The sequence below is a fragment of the Platalea leucorodia genome, assembly GCF_965183815.1.
Source record: "Platalea leucorodia genome assembly, chromosome: 1".
Classification (NCBI taxonomy): domain Eukaryota; kingdom Metazoa; phylum Chordata; class Aves; order Pelecaniformes; family Threskiornithidae; genus Platalea; species Platalea leucorodia.
Genome location: NC_138823.1, coordinates 163,606,462 through 163,621,516, shown reverse-complemented (window position 1 = coordinate 163,621,516; position 15,055 = coordinate 163,606,462). Strand labels below are relative to the sequence as shown.

The 15,055-nt window shown below is 40.4% G+C and overlaps 1 protein-coding gene across 6 annotated transcripts in view; it reads left to right on the top strand.

The window, feature by feature from the left end:
- CTDSPL (CTD small phosphatase like) overlaps window positions 1-15,055 on the top strand; it is an 85,617-nt gene that overhangs the window by 38,293 nt on the left and 32,269 nt on the right. For all 6 annotated transcript variants that reach the window (XM_082322982.1, XM_082322984.1, XM_082322983.1 and 3 more), the window contains exon 2: window positions 10,507-10,661. In XM_082322982.1, coding sequence (XP_082179108.1) covers window positions 10,507-10,661 — 155 coding nt within the window. The remainder of the gene's footprint in view (window positions 1-10,506; window positions 10,662-15,055) is intronic.

Below are 15,055 nucleotides of genomic sequence, written 5' to 3'. Positions count from 1 at the left end.
TTGTGCAGTCTGCCTTTTCTTTTTTTTTTTTTCCTTCTCTTTTTTTTTTTTCCTTTTTTTTTTCCCCCCTCCTTTACTAGAAGAAAGGTTGGTTTGTTGGCCACCCGCTCGGGGCGGGACAGGAATGCAATGCATGCACAGACTGCGCAGTATTTCCTGTTCAACTGCCGCGCTCCAAACCTCGGCGCTGGGAAAATCTCCAGATCGAGCAGCTCGGTCCTTGCTCAAACAACGAAGAAACGCTGCAGCTTCTGAAATGCTTAGATTTTCTTACAGAAAATGTATTTTTTAAAGTGAATCTTCATGGTGTGCTACTGCTTTAAGTGTATCGGATTCTATGGATATTGCTCCTACCCTATAGATTACTGCGGCTGAGACAAAACATTAAACTTAGTGAAGCACTATAGGTACAGAGAAATGGCTCCATAATGTCACCGTAAAAAGTTATCTTTATTTTGTAGCATAAGACGTTGCCTGCGTAGTTCAGTTAGCTTCGTTTTCCATCCAGTTAAAAAAGGTAGTAATCTTTTGGCACTGGAGCTATTTTTGCATTATTTGCTGTATTTTATTTTGCCCTTAAACTGTTTTGAAGGATTGCTTTTGCATTGCGCTGCAGAAGTGAAATATTTTGCTTTAGCAAAAGGAAAAAAAAAAACTTTGATCGCCTCTGCCAACAAACACTAAACTCCGGTGCTGCAACCTTGCCTTGTGCGTAGTGTGAAAGTGAGATGAGGGCTTTTATTTCTTTTAATTTTTTTAACTTTTTTTTCAAGTGGTTCTAGTCCTTTGTACATGTGGCAGCTCTGTTACCGTTTCAGACTACCAGCTGGTGAAAGAGTGACTTTGTGGGGTGTAGCTAGTTATTGATTTTATTTACTAATTTTATGTTTGTTTGTTTGTTTGTTTGTTTGTTTGTTTTTCAGCAGATGTGTATTTTGAGAATTTATATCCATAGGCTCCTCTGGAGCATATGAAGCGCTGTGGCTCTTCTCAGAAAAAGCAAATACTAGAAAAAAGGTTTGACTGTGAGCTGTATGTGTATGCATATACGTGTGCATATATGCATATACACATGAAAAACATGTTGTATATCCTTGTAGCACCTTTTTTTGCGTGTTCAGCAGCTACTTAGCCCTATATGAAAGGGAAGCGAGCGTGCACAGGTCGGCCTTGCGGGCCAGGGCACCCCGTTGCGGGCCCTCGGGCCTTGGTGCTCTCTGGCAGGATGCGACGTGCTGCCCGGGTGGATGGATGCCAGCGCGGGTCAGGTACCGAGCGCAGCTCGGGCTCCTCTCGAGCTCGGAGGAGAATCCAGAGGAGGCTGGATGGGCACATTCAGCTCCTGTTTAAACACTGTCTGGCTGTTTACATACAAGGCAAAGTTGCAGCAGCTGCCTGGCTCATCGTGCTGGAGGAGTTACTGGACTGCTGCCAGAGGTGGACATCTCCTAACTTCTCTTTCGTATTCTCATCCATCTCTGTCCCTGGCTGTCCCAGTGGCAACCGATACAGGCACAAAAATGAAAATGCAAAGTGTTAATTAGTTCCTTCCTGGATCACAAGGAGACCAACTTTTCAGTCCTTTGGAGATACAAATCTACATGTGCTGCTTCTCGAAATTGGAAGTGGTCGCAGGGTAGCCCTGTTAGCTTGTCAAGCACTGGAGCGGGAAAGGAGGCGGCCAAAACCTGCGCTGTTTAATTTGAACTTGAAGGTATTTCACTCGCAACATAGTTCAGCGGGTTAATTAGGTTGTTAAAACAGTTTTTATCTTTTCGGCTTCATTATGAAATGTGGATGCCCCTGAAGCAATGGATCTGCCTTCAGTCTTTGAGCTGAATAAATGCAAGGAGTTGAGCTCTGACAGATGCATTTCTTTTAAAGTAGTATTTCCTAGTAGCAACGCTCCTAACTTTCTGAATACTGCAACGCAGCACAGGTGTTTAAATCATGGCTTATATGAGAAGCTGACGCATACATGTGAAGGTTATACCATCATATATATGTATGTCCAACCAAACCTCAGCGTGCAGACTGAACTGTACCAACTGCTTTATGGTTTTGGAATTTGCCTTGGGATCCACTGGGTTTTTGTGCTGTTTTGAGTCTTTTTCATGGTTTCTTATCCCTCCTTGTGAATTAAGAGCCTTCTGTGTACAGTTGCGTTTTTTAACATTTACTAGCTCTATCTCGTGATGCATCACAGCCTTGTACAGAGAGAGCAGTGCTGAATTCTCAGTTGTGTATTAAAAAAGTGACTGCAGAATTTCACTACTTTTGATCCTTAGAAAATGAGCATCCAGTAAGCAATGGCAGGTTTTATTTGAGGAGTGTAATACAGAATTTATGTAGGGCAAAAGAAGTTTTTTGCTTTATGCTGCCACAACAAAAATGTTTCCATAGTTTTGTTTGCTTAGGTAGAGGTCTTTTTTCTTTGTACAGCTTTAGCTATCTTGAATTAACATTCGTCCCAATGATTTTTCTCCTGTTGTCCTAGGTACTGCGTGAAAGCATATTTTTATAGGACCTTCGCAGGAATGGAAAGCAAACTGTAGTGTTCTGATATCCACTAGGTAACTTCTCTTTGAATGAGATAAGCTGCTCATGCGTAACCATTTGATCTGAGCGTACAGGTGCAACTTCTGAGCTTGTTTTCCAAAACATCACGGAATGGGTTAATAAGAGTAATGTTCAATTTTTCTTAACATTCCTAAAAGTTAGTAAGTCATATTGACATTTTTTTTTCAGATCCAAGTGCAGTGACCTACTTTAAACAGATTAAAGTGAGATAAAGAAGAGATTATCTCAAAAGTAAAAATAAGCTACTTGGTTATTTTTCCCCCACGTCCCCACCTGTCTTACGTGTTTCAGCTTTTATTTCTTGGCCCCTAGCCATGCGATCAGCTCCATCCAGAGCAGACTACTAATGCAGTGTATGGGAGAGGGTTTAGGGGGGTGTAGTTAAATGTGTTGGAAAGATTTTTCTTTCCCTAAACTAGTCTGGGATCCTACCCTTCAAAGAAATAATTTTAATGGAAAAACCAACACCTTAAGTTTATTTTATGTTTGGGGAGGAGAGAGGTTGCCAGCTTCAGCTGACATGAAGATAATTCTGGGCTGTATCATGCCGAATATAAACAGAGCAATTTGCTTGGGTTTTGCATGTTTGAAGGTTAAACCAGTTGTGGGCGGTTGTTTCAGGTATGTGACAGTGCTGTTATTGCTTTATTTTCTGCAAAGCTTACGTGGAAGATGAAACTTTTCAATGATAAACTGCAAATGGCATTTAAAACCAAAGTAACCTGGGCATCACGTGCAGATTTGGCGTCAAGTATGCTAAAATAATTTCTATCCTGGTCAATCGATCACAAAAATAGGAGCTGTATAAGCAAAGTTGCTGGTTTTCTGATCTTAACTGTTTCTAGCTTGAGTCATGTAGGATATAAAATTTTATTTTTCTAATAAGATCAAATGTAGCCCTTCGGGAATAGTGAGAAATTATGCGTCTCTAATCATGTATAAATTTTGAAACTGCTTCCTTTTGAAGAAAGGCTTTGTTTAATACCACTTTATTCTGACTCGCATCTTTCCATTTTGTATTATAAACAAACTTGTTAGCGGAGAGCTCACGATACACAGATGTTCATTTTATTGCATTTAGCAAGTTCATCTGTAAGCACATGGAAAGTCTTTTCATTACCCAGTTTATATTATTCGAGAGGACTGGCTATTTCATTCATTTAATTAGGAAAAATTCAGCAGTAATTAGCTCACTCATGCGCTGCAGAAGGATGGGCTGGATTAGGAGCCCTCCAGTCATCCCGTGGTGGCTTCCTGGAGCAGTACGGGATTTCTCGTGCAACAGCTTTTGTAATTTCACACAACTACAGCAAAATTTGATGGGAGAAGCCCTGAACTAAACTCCTTTAGAATACAGAGCGTGAGGGAAGAGCTTTTTCTTTACTGTGTAACTTGTGCTGCCGTTGGGACTGTCTTGGTACAACACTGCTGCCTCCAAAGGGTGGTTTGAGTGAAAGGAGGTTGGGGAAGATGCTGCAGATTACTTCTGTTAGCATGCTCTTGTATTAATTTCTGTTATAACATTTGTAATGTTTGGGGTTTGGCTTTTGTTTTTTGGGTTTTGGTTTTTTGTTTTTTTTTTCCTGTTCTCTTTGTATAATCACCCAGTATGGTATCTTCTATTCAAGCTTACGTGATTGCAGTAATTTATTTTAAAACTTGCCTTTATCTTTCCTCGAACCCCTCCCCAGGCTTAGTAATGCTGTGGGTTCATTAGGACTTGCCAGAAGACCTCGATAAGCACAGTTCTGTGGGCCATCTTTGACTTCCAGAAACTTGCAGGCAATTCAAGAATTAACTTACCCACAAGCAGCGGGTAGCGCACAGATTACGAGCAGCGAGGTTTGTCAGTAGAAATAGTGCAGGAGAGCATCTGGAAATTATAGGTGAGACTTTGCACTTCCAAATCAGGGGAAATCTGGACCAGAGGGATTTCCCTTCTGGCAAGGAGAGCTGTGCTCCTGTTTCTGACCCTGTCTGCAAATAATGTTTTAGAAATTCAGATAATTTGACAGAGTGCTTCGCTGAAGGCTCTTGCAGACCTCCATGAGATCCCTGGGGAAGAAGATACACAGGGATCTGTGCAGTCTGCTCTTCAGTTTACTCTTAAGCTATATGGAAAAGGGAATTAAGGAAATAAGGCAGCAAAAACGGTAAAGGAAAGGGGTGTGTATTTGTTTCTGCATATATATGAATGTGTGTGTATATATGTGCATCTATATAGAGATTTAACATTTAACTGTGACAAGTTGTAGGAAGGCAACGTGATTTTGAATGGCTGGCCTCTAGCAGATGTAATTCAGTGTAGATACACGTGAAATTTTCTGCATGGGAAGAGATAAGAATTCTTCACTTGTATTTGCAGTGATGCCTGAAATATCTACTAATGAAGGGATCTTGGTGTTATAATAAGATCTTCTGAAAAATCACATTAGCCCAATGCTCACTTGTTGTAAAACGCAAATAAGATGTTAGGAATTATTAGAAAAGTAAGAGACCAAAGCATTGTGTGGGTGTATAAATTCATGGTGCTCTCTCCTTTCATCCTGGATATTGTGTGTGGTTCTAGTCTCCCTCCTCCTGCTCAAAAATGTGAATTAGAGATAGTACGAAGACAAGAAACAAGGAGGGTCAGAGTTACAAAACAGCTAAGCTGTTGACTGAGCTGTGGACCTTCTTGCCCCAGGATACTTCTGGCACTAAAAGTTGTGGTAGGTTCAAAACGTGATGGGACAAAGTCACAAAAAAGGAATTAATTGGGGACTGTCACATACACAGTTGATGTCTTTAGGTAAGGCAGTCCTTGAACTGAAGTTACAACGTACCTGGGATGGTGTTAAGGGAGAGCATCGCTCCAGTCTTGTGTTGTTCCTTCCTTCAACTTTTCTGCAGATATCTGCTGGTTACAATCTTCTCTGCTTTCACGGATAACATGCTTTCATATTGTGAAGTTATTTTGCCTGGGCTTTTTTGGTAACACGGTGTTTGAGTGTTTGGTATGCAGTGTTTAAGATCGTAAAAGGTCACTTAAAGTTGTCTTCAGCATTCAGTGGTGACAGGGGTGATGAGTATAGTGCTTCTGTAGGAAGCACACGTAGGAAATCAGTTCCAGAAATCAAGGTTGTAACTCCCAAAAGATGGAGGGGAAGAAACAAAGAAGTCCTCTTAAATTCCATATGCTGGATGCTGCTCGGGCATGGAGTTGAGGTAGTTCAGCTTACCACTCCAGCATCACCACGGCTTGGTCTTACCTATAGGCTTTTAAGGAACGCTGGGTTTTGTCCTCTGCAGGTTTTTTTTCTCTTTGAAATTTGCTGGCATCCAGAATACCTAAATTTATGGTAGCGATTCAATATTAATGCTTCTTTACATCTTGAGTTACGGTTGTTACCTGCATGTACTGTCAGCGCTTCAAGAAAAGCAAATCTAGCATGCAGCACACGTATTGCATTTGGGCCAGTGTGTCTCAGGAAGGAGGAACTATTTTCTGGGATGCACAACACTGTCATAGTTGCTCAAAATGAGATACGGTGTAAATCTTTTCTTCGTATGCAATACCTCTGTGCGTTATTACTGCAAGGCACGTAAAGCTGCTTGAGAACTTCTGTTCCTTACTGCATCTGAAATTATAGTTCATTAACTTACAGTAGAGCCTCTATAACATCATTAAAAAAACTAGATATCTTTAAAATAATACCTAAAGTAGTGGAAAGACCTATTTGAAACACCACTATATTACGAATGGCAAAGTTGCGGAGATTAAAAACAACATGAAGGAATATTTTTCCTAGAACAGATATTTCACTAAGCGAACATGAGTGGCCATTTGAAATGTATAATTTGATCAAGGAAAACAAGAATTTTTTAACGATTTGGACAAATCAGTAGCTTTTGTCTGAGATTTTTGTAATGTTTATTTAGACTATTTACTCTGTTCACTGCCCCTTCCAGTCCTCTGCGTAGAAAAGATAGAAACATCAGTTCGTAAGTGGTTGTGCTGTTCCTGACGATCTGCTGTGCAGCTGAGGCTGTTATGAATTTAGAAACGCTGCTGTAACTCATACCTGATTGAAAGGCTTGCTACAACCAGCAGTGAGAGCAGCAAGATGCAAACAGACCGGAGGAATCGCTAGAGAAGGGGGGTTCAAGCGTCCCTTGGCCACGCACGTCTTCGTGAAGCCATAGCCCTCAGAGCCCGTGCAGCATCCCTGCTTTCACCCCTCTCCATTAAATGCTGTAGTTGTTCCTGGGCAGAATTTCTCTTAAAAACTTCAGACTTCATCCCGTGATCTATTAATATGTCTCCTTGCGTGTCCGGACCGTCCATGGTCTGATCTTCAGCGTTATGAGGTTTGGGGATGAACATGACGTGGTTTAGGTAAATTTTTGCCTTGCAAGCTGTTTGTATTCAGTCACCTCCCAAAGACTAAGCTCAGAAGTATTCTGCAACATTTCTTATGCAACCATTTGCTAACTAGTTTTTCTTGTTTAACACTCTCACTTTTTATTAACTTTCTAGAAATGGATCTTGTGTTGAAGACCTACCTCAATCCCAGCCTAGAATATAAACTGGACTTTATTATAAAATGCAGTCTTGGCTTTGGGAGGACTATTTTATGCAGAAAAATTGTTTGCAAAATGAAGTTTAACGTTACCTTCTTGTACCTTAGGAAGTCCAGGAAAAAACAAAAGCTGTGTAAGAGTATTTCTATTTTAAGCACTCAAATTTCATTATTTGCTGTCATATTTTTAAGTAGAGGCCGAAAACAAAATACAAACTATTAAGACGATTTCTGTGGCACTAGCTGCAGGGAACAGGACAGACAGCATTGTGCCTCCAATTTGAATTTCAGCGTGTTTCAGCGTTTAAGGTCAGAAAGGAGTTCTCCTTTGCCTGGATGGTATTGCAGCAAACTTGCTTGTGTCTGCGATACAGATTTTCTTGAGTGCTGTTTTGAAAGTCCTTCATAGCTGCATAGGCATCCTTTGGGGATTTCTAAAGGCATGTTTCTGCAAATTTCTTACAAACAGAATGTGGTATTTTGAGAATGAGCCTTTTACTGTAATGTATGCCACCAATGGCTAGAGTTTTGCATGTGTTTTCTGTTTAACTGGCGTATTGAAAAGCAGTGATTAGATTGGTTTCAGTTTACAAGTGTCTTTAAAGTAATGAAACACTTCCTTAAACACACAGACACACACAAATCTGCACAATGCTGACTTTATGCTGCTATCTGAGCACTTTTTAATAAAACCCATTTAGCGTTTGATACTGGTACACTTTTCTCTTGGTAGCAATTAATAACTGAACCTGAGCATTGCTCACTCCCTTACGGCAGAAAAATGTTTTAGCAAATATGGAAATGCATACTATATGGAGAACAGTATATTACTGTTGGACCTGTTAGACACCTTTCAAGTGCTTTGAGAGGAGAAAATATTAATGTCTAGCTTATACTGACTCTTAGAATCGGGAGATTTTGTTTCTACTTTCAGAGAGTACTTGAAAGTTCAGTCAAAATTTGCACCACAAGGCTTTCATGTCACAGCACACACATAAAAGTTTTTCATGATGAGGGTGATGAGACACTGGTTGCCCAGAGCGGTGGGAGATGCCCCATTCTTGGAAACATTCAAGGCCAGGCTGGATGGGGCTCTGAGCCACCTGATCTGGTTGAAGATGTCCCTGCCCATGGCAGGGGGGATGGACTGGATGGCCTTTAAAGGTCCCTTCCAACCCAAAGCATTCTGTGGGTCTATGCACCTGCACACCTTCTGACTTCAGAGCACGATGGTATCCCTTAATTCTTCCCCAGGAGATTTGTTCCATTTCATACAACGCTCTTCTCGCAGGTCTCTTCTCCCAAATAACAAGCGACAGGACGAGAAGAGATGGCCTCAAGCTGCGCCAGGGGAGGTTTAGGTTGGATATTAGGAAAAACTTCTTCACTGAAAGGGTGGTCAAGCACTGGCCCAGGCTGCCCAGGGCAGTGGTTGAGTCCCCATCCCTGGAGGTATTTAAAAGATGGGTAGACGTGGTGCTTAGGGCCGTGGTTTAGTGGTGGGCTTGGCAGTGCTGGGTTAACGGCTGGACTCGATGATCTCAAATGTCTTTTCCAGCCTAAACGATTCTGTGATTCTATGTATTATTTGTATTTATGTTGCCCGTTGCCTTGATTGCACTTGATATATTTGCAATATCAGGAGGAAGGTAGATGTATGTGGCAGTTCCCTAACAATTTGAGAGGAGGAAAGATGGGGAATTATATATTGATGTGTGTAATGGGACTTACTAAGAATTTCACTTACCCTCTAACTTTGGGTTGGGGGACCGTTCTGTTGCTTCTAATGCAGAATGTAAATAAACTATATAGTGCATGGATGGCTATTAATCTGTGTGGTGGTACAGCTTCCCTAGCATCCTTTGTTCTCGGTGTAATCCTCCTTTTAAAGTTTGCTACTTTAAGATGCGCTGCTGCATAGCTATGAAAAAAAGAATGAAAAAATAACTTGTTCGGGCTTGTTTGCGTGTATTTTAAATGAAATCATTTGTTGACTCTGAAAAGAAAGCCGTTCATCTCTATAGTCTCAGGTATTCCTCTGCTTAATGGCGAGGGTGAGCTGGTGCTGGCTAAGGGAAGGCGGTGCAGCAGGGGGGAGTGCCTGCCGCTGGCACGGGGTGCGTGGTGGTTGGTTTTGCACGGTATTCCCGGGAATAGTTGTGGTAAAGCAGTTATTTACAGGATGCGCATGACACGGTTGTCTCTCATTGCATTACCATGCGATGTTAGCAAGTTGATTATCGATAGCATTCAGTACCGTATGTTGCAGTGGTATAGATAAACATCAAAGAAACAGAGCTACGTGGAAGGCCCAAGATGAAAAGGGTGCATGTGTGTGTCCCTGCCCTGGAGGAGTGCGAAATCTGTCCGGTATGGCACTCCGACGGAGGAAACACATACTTCTTGCTAACAATAGATCATTAAAATATTTGGTGGTCAAATTGAGTACTACTTAGAATATTTTAAAACTTTTTTTCCAACTCCATTTTATTTTATTTTGTTTTGTTTTAATGTGTGTTCAAGGTCTAATTTTTGGGAGTTTGAATCTTAGGGAAATCAGTAGATGTCTTATGTGCATTTCTTTTCTCCAAACTGTTGCTTTTTATCTACAGGTTTTAGTCTTTAAAAATGCTGCACTTGCTTTCAGTGAGCTGTATGTAATTTTTTACCAGTTTAGGTTTGTGTTTTGTTTTTTTTTTTTAATCCTGGTAGACCAATAAGCAAGTTGAAAAGAAAGGCCGGGACTCCTGTTTGTTCAGTAACACCCTCTCCAGACTTGTTCCAGCAGCAGTGCTGCCTCTGCGTTGTGTCTTTTCTCCTCCAGCGACGCTGTCAAACAGTCGCAGAGGAAACTCAGGAGCATCTCAGATTTTTTTTTTTTTTCTGACCCTTGCATGAGTTTAAATGTTCCACACACGATCGTGTATTTGGCTGGAAAATACGCCTGGGCATCAGTAGGCATTTATTGTCTCTTCTGTTTTAGCTCAATCCTGTTTGCTTCCTCGGTCCAGAGACATATATTAGCAGCAAGTTATTTCATGTCATTTATAGTATCTACTTTGGCTATTTCTAGGAAAACTTTCAATGTAGTGTCTTAGTATGGCAAGACCTTCGATTGTGCAGAGGTCCGGGTTGGTTAGTAATAGGCTAACGTCACCGTGTGAGTTTGACAAGGGAAAAAAGGTGTTGAAATGGAAGGAAGGGGGTCTCAAATATGATGGAAGATCTCTGTGAGGTTATCTTAAGACTTGAGAAGGACTTCTGAGGTAATAGCCATGCATCTTGAATTCAGTCATTGTGGTCTGGAAAACTAGGTCTGTGCTGCATGAATTTATTTTTCTGCTGTTTTTTCTTTTTTCCCTAGTGTCCCAATGTAATATCAGCTTGAAGAAGCAGAGGAGTCGAAGTATCTTTAGCACCTTATTCTGCTGCTTTCGTGACTACAATGTCGAACCACCATCAACCAATAGCACCAGTGCTCTTCCTCCTTTGGTGGAGGAGAATGGAGGACTTCAGAAGGTCAGGCTTTTATCTTATTTTGCTATCATATGGGTCTTTTGTAACCAAGGTTTAACTCCGCGGTTCTGAAGGTTTGTCTTAATAACTTTCCCTCATGGGGAACATGTTACGAGTTACAGAAAAAATTACAGTTTTGATGGTGAATTGCTAATACTATCTATTCAGCTGCAATTTAAAACTAACTTTTCTGTGAAGGGTATTGGCACTATACATTTTATAAGCAAACAACATTTAAAACCTCAGTAAGACACTAAAAAGATGTGGACTTCTCATAAAACTTCAGATCCTGAGTTGTCTTCAGCTTTGGTTCCCTTTCCCAACTACAGGAGGGTTAAAATGTGTCCACTGGAGCACAGTGGAACCTCTTTGAATGTCAGTTGAAAGGGATTTTAGTGGCATAAAAACAGTTCAAAAGAGGGGAGAACCATAACTGCTTGGACCTTTTTTCTAACCACTTCACCTATATTTAATGCATGCTGAGTCCAGAGGTACCAGCTTTTGGCCGTTTTTCCAGGTTATTAAGTTTTGTTTACCTAATAAGTCGAATTAATTGATAAAAACTTTTAGCACTTCAAAGCATTGTATGTAAGAGCAGCATGTTACTTTCACTGAGTTCTAGTAATTATATTGCTTTGCCATGTTCATAAAATCACAACACAAATTATATGGTTTTTTTTAAATCTGATAACACCAAGAGCATTTGCGTTATGAATGGCAGAATTTCAGTTCAATATAGCAACCATAGGAATACCATCTCTTCCATACCACGTTGTTTTTCAGCACTCTCAAAACTCCACTAGTGCTATACTGTTAATTGAAACACCATTCCCCTCACACTTTTCCAGTGAGAAAGAGATTGCAAATACAGGTGTATCCATGATGGGGAATAATAGCAGAAATGGAGATGTCTCCATCTTTTCACCCTTCTGCTCTTCACACTAATTTTTCATATTTGATGCAGCTGATTTCTTGCCTGCCTTGTCCAGTCCATTTTATTTTGTTTTGAATTTTGCTGGTTATGTTTGAATTCTGAAAAGCTCAGGAGAAAAAGCAGAGGAACTGTTTGGTGGGAGAGAGGAAAGGAAAACAAATTAAAGTCATGGAGACTAAGAATACATGTGGAGGTAAAGTCTGAACCGCAGCAGTTCATGCTGAAACTGCTCACGCAGAGGTGAAGTGCACTGAAAATTCCCCTGCCAAAAGGAGGAATTCTATGTGTATTTTTAGACTTCTTTTGCTAGCCAAGGTGCATTTTGACTGAGATGAGGGAAATCTAGCCTGGATGTGCTGAAGGGAAAGCTGAGCAGTGTGTAGCATGTATGCGCACATTCATGTGAAAAGCAAAAGGAATGGGAAACAGTAAAATTTCCCTTTCCACTATGCTAGGGAATGGAAAGGAGGCAGAGGTGAGGTTACCAGCAAAGTTACAAATGAGAGAAAATGAGAGTTTATTAGAAAGAAAAACGTAAAGGGAAAAAAGAGTTTGTTTTTTCTATAGAAAATGTGAGTTGAAATGGCCTGGAGTCAGTAGTTTTCAGACTGCGTTTTGTAAAATTAATAATAATTACTTTCTAAATATATCATATGCCTTGAGCAAGTGATTGCATGTATGTTCGCACAAGTTTCTATCCTCACTCTGCGCTACCTTAGTGAACAGTTCTGAAGTTGTGCCGTACTTGTACACGAGCCCGAGACACAAATTGCAGAATTCATAGCATTGCCAGACTACAGCTTAATTGAGTAAAAGAGTTCAAGGAATATGTTAAGAAGAATTATTAAAGAGTGCATTTTCTTCAAACGGAATGAAATGCACTCAGATGCATACGGATCTCTGTAGAAGAAATCAAGCATGGCTAGGCTTTTGGGTAGTTCTTAAGTGAGTGCAAATTAGTCTATAACATTCCTATTTTAAATGCAGTATTGAAGACTAATAAGCTTTGTACGTGGTTTTTATATGCTGGTTTTAACAGTGCTAACATGGTTAGTGCAGGTAGGAAATTCTCTTAAAGAAAGAAAAACAGTATTGAAGACTCAATATATTTGAATATCGTTACAGTGTCAGGCTAGTGCTTTTTCCCAGGAGAGCTGTGTTTTAGAACTGTGCAGGCTGGTTGGAGTTGACAGAGTTACACCGAGCATCTTGTCTAGGTTCAGAAGTGAGAAGTAAGTTGGGGCAAAGTACATACAGCAGTGGGCCTCAGTTTCTAAATTTGTGAAATTAAATATCCAGGAATGACAAAATTACCTGTTGTAGGAAAGAAAAGAAAGTCTGACAACACGCTGCTTAAACTCCTCTGTTTCATTAAAGTTCTTGTTGCATTAATCTGCCTGACAGGTTAAGAATCGTTTAAATTCTGTTGAGCTGCTGTTCAGATGGTCACTTACTTGTATCTGCTCTCTCTTCTATGTTGTATTAATTAGTTATCACATCACAGGTGACCTCTGACCATGGCCCAGTCAGCTCATGTGTTGTGACCCTTTCCTTCAAAAATGGAAAAAGAAAATGGCACAATAATGTTATATAGTTACTATTAGAAACAAGTATAAAATGGCTTGGATATCCTTTCCTTCTGTCTTTACTGTTCAGTAGAGTTGTTACATGAAAACTGGTGATAAAGACTTCAGAGGAAGGAAAGGAACAGAGAAAGCTGCTGCTGGTTTCACAGGAACTCCGAGTTTGTTCTGTGTTGCTTCTGGCGTATTCTTGAAGTTGGTGTGACAAGCTAACTTCCTTCTAATTAGGAGTCTTGGTTCTTTCGATGCTAACTTGTAACGGAGGGAAAGTGGGGAAGAGTATTTTATAATGTAATTGAAAACACAGTTCTGAAATTTTCTTCAGAGTAATTGTGTTGTGCGATTTAATTTTATTATTATTATTATTTTACTGTATTAGAAAAAATGAAATCAGTGCTTCAAATGAAAGCAGTGCTTCATTTAGTATTTTATCAAACAATGTGACTCGATTATGCTTGGCAAGTCAAGTGTCATGTCACTTCTTCATAGGATTGGAAGAAACACCAAACGGAGCATGGTTTTGAATAAACAGGGTTTTTCAGCACTGAATTCTATTCCATTAGGGGAAAAAGCCCAAAAACTTCTTTAAAGTATTGAGTTCACTTTTTAACCTTCTACTCACAGAGCAGCTGCTTGTCCAAGTGTGACTCTAATACTGGTAATGAATGATCCATTCTCTCTCTAAAGTTTCAATACAACATTTTTCAATAATAACTTGTATTTACTGAAACTATTGTATATTTGTTTTTCTTAAAATGTGACAGCTTTTTAGTGCAGCACAAAAATGCATTCGAAGACAAAATATCTATTACAGTGGGTATATCAGCCTGTCTACAGCTTGGATGCCGAGCCAGATGTGTCATTGGAAGCACACGATGTTCAGCCTCATGAAATCCTTGCTAATTTTTTCCTGCCTCCTCAGCAGCAGGCAGCTCACCAAGACCTTCCAGCCAGTTTTTTTTAGGGTCCAGAGTGTTGGGAAGTGGTTTTTGTTTTCTTCTGAATAAATTCAAATCTCAATTTCTCTTCTTCAGTTAGCAGCTTGACTCAATTTGTGTATTTTCTGGGCTTGCTTCTCCATGTGAGTTTTTGGTTTGGAGGTTTGTTGTTTTTTGGTTTTTTTTTGCCTCCAGCTAAGTTTGTTACCTGAGTTTTGAAGTGTTTGCAGATACAGATTTTATCTGCAGGCTTCAAGGAGGTATCTAGATAGAGAAAGGTGAGAAAAGCTAGGTGCAAAATGGCTCTCTCTTCCCTTCGCCTTCAGTCGTGGTGGGTAAAGGAGCTCTGACAAGTCTATCGGCACTTTGCCATTTCACTTACAACCCACTTCCACAAGAGTCATCTCTGCTTTTGTTTCACAGTTGGATCCAAATCGGGCAGATGGCTCGTGTTCAGCAAGATGAAACATGAATGAGGAAAGGGTTTTTTTATACTTGTTGGACTAGAGGAGAAGGTCTTGATCCACACTTAACAGGGAAGAAGACAGAATTAGAACAAGGTTTATTCTGGGGGCAGCAGCTGCCCCCGCTGCTTTCCCCGTAACAGGAACGAAGCCAGAAAGGTCAAGTCCTTGAATTTCCACCTCACCCATCCTAACCACTACAAAAATTAGGTCTCCTTCTCCCCACTGCTTTTTGCTGCACATTGCTGTCTTCTCCAAGGTGATGCTGGAAGGCTGTTTTGATGACCTATTGTCATGTCTCTAACACTCTTTATCTGCTTCAGGGATCTCTATTTATAACACACATGAAAGTGCAGGGGAAGGGATCTTCTCTATCCAACATGAATATGGTTCACCAGAGTGAGAAAAACAGCTTATAGGGAGCAGGTTCTTGAGGTCAAAAGTAGTATCTCCTTCATGCGAGAGACCTAGAGGAGCC